This window comes from Vigna radiata, chromosome 6, assembly GCF_000741045.1.
Source record: "Vigna radiata var. radiata cultivar VC1973A chromosome 6, Vradiata_ver6, whole genome shotgun sequence".
Classification (NCBI taxonomy): domain Eukaryota; kingdom Viridiplantae; phylum Streptophyta; class Magnoliopsida; order Fabales; family Fabaceae; genus Vigna; species Vigna radiata.
Genome location: NC_028356.1, coordinates 14,640,361 through 14,651,828, shown reverse-complemented (window position 1 = coordinate 14,651,828; position 11,468 = coordinate 14,640,361). Strand labels below are relative to the sequence as shown.

Here is an 11,468-nt window from a genome sequence, read left to right as displayed (position 1 = left end):
AAGTTCTTCGTGCATCCTCCCTTCTCCACCACCAAAACGTAGCCACAAAGCGCCTCATCGTTTTCCCTAAATCTACCATCGCGAAGCTAACCACCATAACCAGGATTCGCTACCACTGCATTGCCCACCACCATCAACAACCTTAAAGCAATCTCTATAAACTTGCAGCTAAACCTGAAAACCCCAATTCGAAAAAACCTAGAATCGTGCCACTCAAACATGAATCCAAATCGTGCAAGTCTTCTTCGTCCAGCATCAAATCAATCATTCGCGGAAATTCAATTTCAGATACGATTCAGAAATTAAATTTTATATTTCTAGGACAAGATACGATTCAGAAATGTAATTTCTGTGAGAATAAATTAAATATGATTTCAATCTCAATACAATGGGAATATTGATACGATGTACAGGCCAATACTAGCCAAAAAAAATCATAATAAATTATGCAAATACGAAAATGGGAACCTATAGTCAAGCAAAACACAAGGCAACGTTTGACGTTTGAGAAAAAAACCCTCGCATGGAGAGGGAGGAAAGCGACGTTGGTGGCACCGGTGAGGGAACGATTCCGGCGAGGACAACGGCAGCTAGCTTTGTCGACTTTGGCTGGTTTCGTTCGTGGTGGTGGAGACTCGTCACAAAGAAGCAATGGTTCCCCTCTCTCAGACGCAGATGAGTCCTGTTGATGATGGGTGTCATCGGCGACGCCTTGGATCGGGTGGCGACGACTCTGGCAGCAAGTCGCATCACCGGTGCGCCCTTGACTCATGGTCCAAGAGGCGGCGACTGGGTGCGGCACGAATGGTGGATGCATTGCAGAGGGTGAATGCGTCTTCCTCTCGCGTGAAGGAGAAGGGGTAAATTGGTGGTGGTCTGCTGTGAAGGGCAGTGGCTTTTTCGGTGCATGTACCGACAACACCGTGGACAACGACGTGGTGGTTGTTCGAGTGGTGGCTGAGGCGGTAACGTCTATGCGGTGGCGACCCGTATAGCCGACACGAACGACTTTGTGTATTGGTGACTTGATCTGGTAGACAGAGAACACTTAAGTTGTCAGAAGACGTGTTATTACCGTTTGCCAGATCATCAAAAAGTTAACGCCGTCCATTTTTAAGGACTAATATTACATGTTTTAATACTACGAGGATCAAATGCTATTAATGTTTTGAGTAGGAACTAAAAGCAAAAATCACTTATAACAAAAAACATATTTAACCCTAAAAAATAATAAGACCACCAACCTTTGGGACGACGCGGTTGGCTGCAGGGAGAACTAGGTGAATGGTTGCCGACAACATAGGGAGAATTGGGTGGGTGGTTGCAGGGAGAAAACCAACTTAAATCGAACACGAAGATAACGAAGATATGGTGTGGTGTGCTCCTCGAATGTGCTAGAAGCATTGGAACAAGACGAACTGATGCTTGTCTGTAAGATTTGAGCAACACTGTGGTATGTATGAGCTTCGAGCAAAAATGTTGTGTTTGTGAGACTGAAGTGTTGGGTGAAAAAAAAGAGAAAGAAAAAAAAAAGTGTGTGCCTTCCCAAGGAGAGAAGGAACTTAAGAGTGAGAGAGAGAAAGCGAAATGCGACAGAAAAAATAATAACTAATAGTTTGACTATTATTAAATATCTTTGATCATTATTAAATATTAATATAATTTTAATAAAGGTTAACTTTGGTATTTTAATAATATTTAGAAGTGAAGGATGACATTTGGAGGTGCAGATGAAACACTCCAATTAATTCGCATCAAAATTTTCACTTTTTTTTTCATCCAACCCGATTTGACATATTACGTTTACCATCGTCGAGTGTGTAAAACACATTACCATCCCTAACGAATCCTCTTCGCGCTATTCTCTTTCTCTTTTCCAACGTGTGCACGAGCACCTCAGTTTGCCGCACAAACCCGAGCACCGTTGTCTCTGATGCCTCCGTAGAGTAACTTGTACACCCTCTTCCACTGGGTAAACCTCTCAACCTAACATTTCATCTTTCACTTTCTTCTTTCTCTATTTACAAACGCAGTGACGTTAGCCTCTTTTCTGGATTGAGTTGTTAGTTCTTTTTTCCGCAGAACCTTTTTTATTGTTCTCATTTTCCCATTTTAAAGTGATTAGACAAGTTTAGGGATTCTTTTGACATTAGTGTGATAAAGTTTATGAGAACTTCGATCAGGGCGTAGGGATACCTGGGCAAGGGGGTTTATCATTGATTTTTGTTTCTGGAATGTTGAGTTTTTCCTCTACGTAATCAGGAATTCGGATTTCTAAATATAACTTTGCGGTTTTTGTTTTTTACTTGATTTGTAGTATTGTTTACTCTTATAGGTTCAGATTGATGAATGAATATGACTGGTGAAGTATATTGTTACCTTTGGTGTTGTGTAGCCGTCGTGGATGCTTGGCTTATGACTATCGATAATAGGTCATTGCAGGTTTTGTTATTAGCTTGCCTCATTTTTATAGCGTGCTTATTACTTGAACTTGTAAGTATATTAACCAGTGCACTTATGGAATGTATGATTTTGGATTTTCAGGTTATGAGAGCTGAAAATGCATTTGGTGGTATTAGAGTTTGTGTAGTAAGTGTTTGAAGTGGGTGAAGGAATGGACTTGGTGGTACCACATACATAGTTTTGTTCATATTAACACTTCCTCTGAGAAAGATATAGCACTGGTTCTACATTCAATTTGGTGAGGGTATATAATATGGCCTGCAAATTTCAGTTATTTGGTCTGTCTGATGGGGCTATTGACTTTAGAAAACCTAATGGGACTTGGAATAGAAAACATTTGGGCTTTAGCGTGTTTGTTTGTTCAAAATATGGACGTTCTGGTTTGAAAGGTAGTCTGCAACATTCTGAAAGATTTTCTAAATGTGCTTTAAATGGGGTGGAGTCCTCAGCAAGGGTCAATAATTCCCTGAATTTTGAAGAGTCAGAGATACGTCATCTCCATAGGTTGATTAGAAATGGGGAATTGGAGGAAAGTTCTAAGTTTCTTGAGTATTTGACTAATAAGGGTATGATCCCTGATGTCATTGCTTGTACTGCTTTAATCCGTGGGTTTTGCAAGATTGGCAAGCCTAAGAATGCAACTCGAATCATGGGAATTCTGGAGGAGTCTGGAGCTGTTATTGATGTAACCTGTTACAATGTTTTAATCAGTAGTTATTGCAAATTAGGGAACACAGAAGAAGCCTTGTTGATTTTGGATCGCATGAGTGTTGCTCCAAATGCTGCTACATATGATGCAATTTTGTGTAGTTTGTGTGATAAAGGGAAATTGAAGCAAGCCATGCAAGTACTTGACAGACAGATGCAAAGCAAGTCTTACCCAGATATAGTTACGTGCACGGTATTGATTGATGCAGCTTGTAAAGAAGGTGGAGTTGGTCAGGCAATGAAACTGTTCAATGAGATGAGGAGGAAAGGATGCAAACCTGATGTGATTACATATAATGTTCTTATAAAAGGGATTTGTCATGAAGGTAGGTTGGATGAAGCAATTAGATTTTTGAACAAATTGCCATCCTATGGTTGTCAGCCTGATGTGATTTCCCATAATATTGTATTGCGTAGTTTGTGTAGCAGTGGAAGATGGATGGATGCTATGAAACTAATGGCTAACATGCTTCGTAAAGGGTGTTTTCCCAGTGTTGTTACTTTCAATATCTTGATCAATTTCTTGTGCCAAAAAGGCTTACTGGATAAAGCCCTTAATGTCTTGGAGATGATGCCAAAGCATGGTCATACTCCGAATTCCAGAAGTTACAATCCATTGATTCAAAGGTTTTGTAATGAAAAAGGTATTGATAGAGCAATTGAGTACTTGGAAATAATGGTATCCAGGGGTTGTTACCCAAATATAGTGACCTATAATATTTTGCTAACTGCACTATGCAAAGATGGGAAGGCGGATGATGCAGTTGAGATACTGAGGCAGCTATGTTCCAAAGGGTGCTCTCCGTCTCTTGTTACATACAATACAGTGATTGATGGGCTTTTGAAGGTTGGAAAAACAGAGCGTGCCGTGGAACTCTTCGAAGAGATGAACAAAATAGGTCTTAAACCTGATATTATTACTTACAATATAATCATCGACGGGCTTCTAAAGATGGGGAAAGCCAAACTTGCTGTAGAGCTTTTGGAAGAGATGTGCAGGAAGGGTCTTAAGCCCGATCCAATTACTTGCACTTCAGTAGTAGGAGGTCTAAGTCGTGAAGGAAAGGTTCACGAAGCTATAAATTTTTTCCATTACATGAAAAGGTTTGGAATTAGACCAAAAGTCTTCATTTACAACTCAATTATGATGGCATTATGTAAAGCTCAGCAAACCAGTTGGGCCATAGATTTTCTGGCCGATATGGTGGCAAAAGGATGTAAACCTACAGAAGCTACTTATTCTATTCTTGTAGAAGGCATTATTTATGAAGGGTTGGCTGAGGAAGCTTCGGAGTTGTTGAATGAATTGCACACCAGAGGACTAGTCAAGAAAAGTTTGGTTGAAAAAGTAAGAGTTGAAATGTAGAAGAAAACAGGTTGGTTCAGCTCGGCTACATGGTTTGGTTGATTGCCATTCAGTTCTATGAAGAATCAAAATTTCAATAAAACCATTTGTGAATATTCCTTTAAAGCAGTCGAGATCCAAGATACAACGTAGTTTTTCATTACACTGGTTATGGCCTTTCCTAGTTATGCATTTAGATTTTGCTGTCTCCTTCTTTTAGTGAGCACTGGTCATTTGGAGCTTATAGATTTTAACTTCTGTGAGTGACGGGACGCATGATGGTAAATTCCAAGTCAATTTTGTAAGTCGGTAACTTCAGTTATTCCTACATATTTAGTTATAAAATATATTTCATGCTATTTAAGCTTGAATACTGGTGAGTTCATGTTCTTTTGCTTTTTTTGGCCTCCATGAATATGTTTTTAAATTGAGTAAATGCTAGCTTACATATGAGTACTGCTCATAAGGACTTATCCATGGTTTATTGAGCAAGTTTTTCATAGTATCATAGGAACTTCTTGGATAGCAAATACAAAAGATTAAAAGAATTCAAGAGAAGAGAAAGGACATGTATTTACGAGGGAAGGAAATCTGCAAATACAATTGCAAGCCATGCCTTGCATGCGCGTTAATGTATATTGTTCCTTTATTTTTATCTTTCTCCTCTAGCAGACAAGTAGTACGAAACATTTGAGATGGAGGCTAGTTCTTGTTCTTTTTGCTGTTTGCAGTTGAAGAATAACATTGAATTGAGAGTTGAGTCAGTTTGAAAAATTCCTGCTCATTTTCCATCATCTCATTGGTTTTGAGACATATCTCCTATATGATGTGCAGTTTTCTTTAAATATTATTAAGCCTTTTTATTTTTTTTCGTGGATTTTTACGTATAAAATGATTATCATTGTTATTCTGTAGGTAAATTATGGAAATTTTCATGCCCAATGAAGTGGATTTAGAGTTGGGTGCTCTCCGCAAACCCTACAACATGTAAAGTCTGTCCTGCAAAGCTTGCACTCAAATCAGGGACTCATTTTTAAGATATTTGCACCCACTTATATTCAGCCGAACAGTTCATATTTTAGCAAAAAATAAAAGAAAATTGGAATGCCAATTTAAAATATAAAATTTGACCTATTTTAACCATTTTAAAATCTGACTAAGAATTTTCAAATAAAAAAATTATTTGACCGAAATGATAACGCAATTTGCTGATAAAACATTTTTCTATACCATGTTTAAGCTATAATTTTATATTAAATCAAAGTTTTTTATCGTTATCCAATAACTAGTGGATCATAAAATAAACTAAAAATTATATGTATTTTCTAAAACTTATAATTGTACTTATCTTTCATCTCTTTTGTATTGAAACTATATTTTTCTGTATCAAATTATAGAAAGCTCGCAGGAACTCGCAGAGCCTGCGAGTATAACTGTTTAATCTGTGGGTGAAAGACTTTTAATTCAAATCTACATAATCGCCTCTAATTTTTCGTGTATAACAGTTCATAAACTTTTAAGTCAAATAGAGTGTTTGATGAACGATAGAGTATATCAAATAACAATTTTTTTATTTTGGAGATGTTTATATATATATATATATATATATATATATATATTATATATAATAATAATAATAATAATAATTCGAATGATCTCTTTCTAATTTTATATGTATTGGAGAAAAAAATATTTACTAGTCCAGTGAATTAATATTGTTTTTTGTAATTTTTCTATAGTGTTTATCCCGTGGATGTTTTAAAAATCAAATAAATAACAAACATGCATGTTATAGGTAAGTTTTTGGAGAAAACCTTTCTATAAATATTTTGAAAAATAAGAAAATTATCTTCAAGTTAAAACTAGTCTATGTATAAATTGAAAAAAAATATTGAAGCAGTTAGCAGAAAATCATTCTTATAAAATTATGTACAAATTAATTTTTCCTAATAAAGAAGTTAATTTGCTCATTCTTCTTTTACAAGTTTTCAAAAATAATTTTATCCAAAAATATATATTTTTTTACCATAAAAAGTGAGAGATGAGTATGTAAAAAAATTATAAAAATTGTATTTACATACTAAAATTTTAACTTTAATATACTTTAGACGTACATTTAAAATAATTTGGAACTTATTTAAAAAACTTTTTTAGCCAAATTAAAAATATTTGATAAACTAACTCATAGCATAGGCTTGTTGAAATAGCAAATACATGGTAACATTTTCTGTTTATTTTTATGATATTTATCCTTAATATATTAATAAAAGTCCATTTTATCCGTTGCTTATATTAAAATTAAAATCTCTTTTCATTCATTTATTTGTTTCTATATTAATTGTAGTAATTCAAAATATATACACAAGTAAAAGAATAAATATACATAATGCTTATTACTATATTTTTTTATTCTTTATTTTATTATTTTTAACAAAGGTATTAATCAATAAATGTTTTTCGTATTGTTAATATTATATTATATTTCTTATTTATTTTAAATTGTTAATTAATTTATTTTGTTATCTTCGGAATCTTTTCGCGCGCTCCACTCTAAAACTCTACAATGAATCAGACAATCGCACAACCTCACCGAACAATGGGTTGCATCTTTTCTCTGCAGAATTATTATTAGTTCTTAATTTTCACTTTCTCTCTTTCCCATATTCCCGTTCTTAAGTATTGGAGAAGGTTTAGGGATTTCTTTGTCTCGCGAGTGTGATTGAGTTGATGGGCACAATGGTGAGGGCAGAGTGAGACTTGGGCTTTGGGAATTGATATTGAAGGCGATAGAAGCAGTGATTAGCGTAAGTTTCTGTTTCTGAAATATCGAGGTTTTCCTCTACAAGATCATGAATTAGGATTTCTCTAAATAACTATATATTTTTTTTATTGGTTTTTTTTGGATTGTTTATTGTTAAGGTTCAGATTTGATAAATGACTAGTTTTCGTTGTTGACTTGCCTCGTTTTAAATTATTTTATAGCGTGCTTAGCCTTTAGTATATTAACTCTGCACTTACGGAATGTATGATTCGGCCTTTTCAGGTTATGATAGTTGGTGAAAATGGATTTGATGGTTTTGGAGTTTTGAGAAGAAGTGTTGAAGTTTGGTGAACGATGGACTTGGTGATACCCAAAATACAGTTTTGCTCATATAAACGCTTCCACCGAGAAAGCTGTAGCATTGGTTCTTCATTCAATTCGGTGAGAGTATGTAATATGGTCTGCAAATCTGAATTATTTGTTCTGCTTCGTGACATTAGGGCTATTGACATTAGAAAACCTAATGGCACTTGCTCTAGAAAGCATTTGGGCAGTTGTTTGTTTGCTTTTTCCAAATATGAAAATTGTGGTTTGAAAGGTAATCTTCAACAATTTGAAAGATTCCCAAAAGGTGTTTTAAATGGGATGGAATCCTACCCAGATGCGGTCAATTCCCTGAGTTTTGAGGATTCTGAGAATGTTCATCTCCGCATGTTGATTAAAAATGGGGAACTGGAAGAAGGTTCTAAGTTTCTTGAGTATATGACTAACAAAGGCAGTGTGCCTGATGTCATTGCTTGCACTACTTTAATTCATGAGTTTTGTAAGATTGGCAGGACTAAGAAGGCAACTCGAATAATGGGAATTCTAGACGAGTCTGCAGCAGCTATCGATGTAACAATGTACAATGTTCTGATCGGTGGTTATTGCAAATCTGGGGAGATAAAGGAAGCCTTGTGGGTTTTAGATCGGATGAGCGTTGCTCCAAATGCTGATACTTATGATACAATTTTTCATAGCTTGTGTAATAGAAGGAAATTGAAGCAAACCAGGGAAGTACCCGATGTAGAGCTGCAAAGCAAGTGTTACCCAGATGTAGTTACATGCACTGAATTGATTGATGCCAGCTGTAAAGAAAATGGTGTTGGTCAGTCAATGAAGCTGTTAATTGAGATGATGAGCAAAGGATGCAAGCCTAATGTGGTTACATACAATGTTCTTATCAAAGGGATATGCAATGAAGGTAGGTTGGATGAAGCAATTAGATTTTTAAACAGATTGCCATCCTATGGTTGTAATCCTGATGTGATTTCTCATACTATTATCTTGCACAGCTTGTGTAGTGGTGGAAGATGGATGGATGCTATGAAACTATTGGCTAGCATGCTTCGTAAAGGGTGTTCCCCAAGTGTTGTTACTTTCAATATCTTGATTAAATTCTTTTGCCAGAAAGGATTACTAGGTAAAGCCCTTAATGTCTTGGAGATGATGCCAAATCATGGTTGTAAACCTAATTCCAGAAGTTACAATCCATTGATTGAAGGGTTTTGTAACGAGAAAAGTGTTGATAGAGCAATTGAGTACTTAGAAATAATGGTATCCAGGGGATGTTACCCAGATATAGTGACCTATAACATTTTGCTGACTGCATTATGCAAAGATGGGAAGGTGGATGATGCTGTTGAGATACTGAACCAACTAAGTTCCAAGGGATGCCTTTCTTCTTTAATCACTTATAATATAGTGATTGATGGGCTTTTGACAGTTGGAAAAACAGAGCGTGCTGTGGAACTCTTTGAAGAGACGAGCAGAAAAGGTCTTGAACCTGATATAATTACTTACAGTACAATCATTGATGGGCTTTTAAAGGTGGGAAAAACTGAACATGCTCTAGAACTCTTGGAAGAGGTGTGCAGTAAGGGTATGAAGCCTAATCTAATTACTTTTACATCCGTGGTAGGTGGGCTCAGTCGTAAAGGAAAGGTTCGTGAAGCAATAACAGTTTTCAATTATCTGGAAGGATTAGGTATTACACCCAATGCATTCATTTATAACTCAATAATGCTGGGACTATGTAAAACTCAGCAAACCAGCCGTGCCATTGATTTTCTTGCTTATATGGTAGCTAATGGATTTAAACCTACTGAGGCTACCTATAAAATTGTTCTAAAAGGCATTACTTGTGAAGGATTTCCTGAGGAGGCTTCCAAATTGTGGAATGAGTTGTACTCCAGAGGACTCGTAAAGAGAAGTTTGGTAGAAAAAAAAAATAACAGTTAAGGTGCAGAAGAAAATATCAATGACAACTGCAAAATCAACACATTAATTTGTGTTGATTGGGTTACTTGGCTACATGGTTTGGTCGATCCCTCTTGGGTTCTGGCAATACCAAACTATCAATAAAATCAACTGCGAATTGTGATACACAGATAAATACACACGAAGCAATATATAAGTAATATACAATGCACTACTAAATAGTTCTTCCCATTTATGCACTTAGATTTAGTTGTCCTTCTGTCTTAGTAGTGTCCTCTGCTCACTTGGTCCAGATTATAGATTTTTATGTTTTATGGAGAGCAGATAGTGAATTTTAAGTAGATTTTGTTGAGCACGAAAAAGACCAGGTCAATTTGGTGACTGCCTCCTTCCCAAAAAACAAAACTTAAGCTTTCCCTTGTTCTATACAAAAAACAAAAAACCTTGGAGCTCAAATATGATTTGATTGAAATAAAATTCTGACCTATTTGTGTCTGCAAATTAAGTTATATGGTCCACTCAGATATTCTACATATTAATACCATTCTGTTTTTTTTTTCTTTTTTTTTTTAATTATAACTTGTGTTCCATCAATTCTTTTCATGGTTTGCCAAGGAACTTCTTAGGATGATGCTACCTCTGTTCTCTGTTTTTTTTATCTCCCGCAACAAACGAGTATGTCCAAGTTGGGATGTAAAAGTTTAAAAGAACGATTAAAATTTCGTGTCACCATTTAAATATGTCATATTTCTACTTTCTTAGATCTCAGGTAATTAGCAGTCTTGAATAAGGAGCAGGCTGGTGTAGGATGCTTGTTGGTAGATATGCTTTGTATGTTATCTGTAATGCTACATTGCTTCTGATATTGTCTATCATCGGTTGTATCTTAGATGTTTTGCTGCATGTTTATTACCTCAAATATGAGACGTGATCCTTTTATAGTGAGTATTTTTTTTGAAGGCAAATTCACCCTACCTACTGCTCTTGGTGATATCATTGTTCTTCTCATTTGAAGTGGAAAACGGGCTTGGTTGTGTAAGTAAAAGGACCTAGTTGTATGCAAATTGTGAAGACTGTAGGTTGCGACATAGTTTTGAGTCACTCGATGCAATTTGTTGTATGCTCACTTAATCAAAGATATTAGAACATAATGGCCTGACCACTTTAATATCTGCAGTTGAAACCAAATCATTGTGTAATATTTGCTGCTTTGAAGATTGCTATGGGTTATGTTAGATTTTGCCATGCATGTCTTTGCTAGCAAAATTGTATTTCATCGTGTCAATCTAGATATTTGATGTTTATTACAATTCAGTGCTGATAAATGATGACAGTGTATCTAAGTTAGAAGATTTACAGGTCGGTCACCAGGGGAAAATTGATTTGCGTGTTCTTCTATTATCATGCAGATGTTCTGATCCCACTATTTAAGAGTACAGTAAAATCTGTCTTCTGCATCTCACGTTGCCAGACTCGGTTCTTTTATCTTTCTCTGAATGTGTCTGACACTAAAATTCAAGAATTACCAGTCAAGTTATCAATAATTGCTGAAAATTTACATGATTAAAATAAGTTGGCTTTATATATACTAGACACCTGTGTTTTATAACGCTGTTGCGAACTATTCCTACAAAACGTTGTGTACCATATTCCTACATCTCGAGTTTAGAAGCCATTAGACATTTATGTCACATGAAGACAAATAAATTAAGTTGTGTACCATATTTTTATTTTGCGCGTCCATGAGAAGAAGCATCAGTGATAAGTGATCTATTTATCGGGGAAAACTCTTCATTATTGTGTGATTACTGACATGTGAGATTTTGTGTGACAGACATGAATTTATTAGAGAAGATCTGAATTGTATGAAATATGGTAATAATGAAATACCGTGTTGGAATACAATTCAATATATGGTCTTTAAATGTAATT

General features: G+C 35.5%; 1 protein-coding gene across 1 annotated transcript; it reads left to right on the top strand.

Moving 5' to 3' along the window:
* Nucleotides 1-1,735: 1,735 nt before the first annotated feature.
* LOC106763474 (pentatricopeptide repeat-containing protein At4g31850, chloroplastic) lies at nt 1,736-10,861 on the top strand. The gene is made up of 4 exons (XM_022782190.1): nt 1,736-1,972; nt 2,336-2,442; nt 2,545-4,533; nt 7,628-10,861. Exons 3-4 carry the CDS (start codon nt 2,717-2,719, stop codon nt 9,555-9,557), a joined length of 3,747 nt encoding a protein of 1,248 aa, XP_022637911.1. The 5' UTR covers nt 1,736-1,972; nt 2,336-2,442; nt 2,545-2,716; the 3' UTR covers nt 9,558-10,861.
* The last annotated feature ends 607 nt before the right edge of the window (nt 10,862-11,468 follow it).

Excerpts from the sequence above, each read along its gene's own strand:
- LOC106763474 (XM_022782190.1), top strand. The coding sequence starts at position 2,717 with ATGGCCTGCAAATTTCAGTTATTTGGTCTGTCTGATGGGGCTATTGAC. Across the intron at positions 4,534-7,627 it reads GAAAAAGTAAGAGTTGAAAT|AACGATGGACTTGGTGATAC; the intron begins GTAGAAGAAAAC and ends TGAAGTTTGGTG.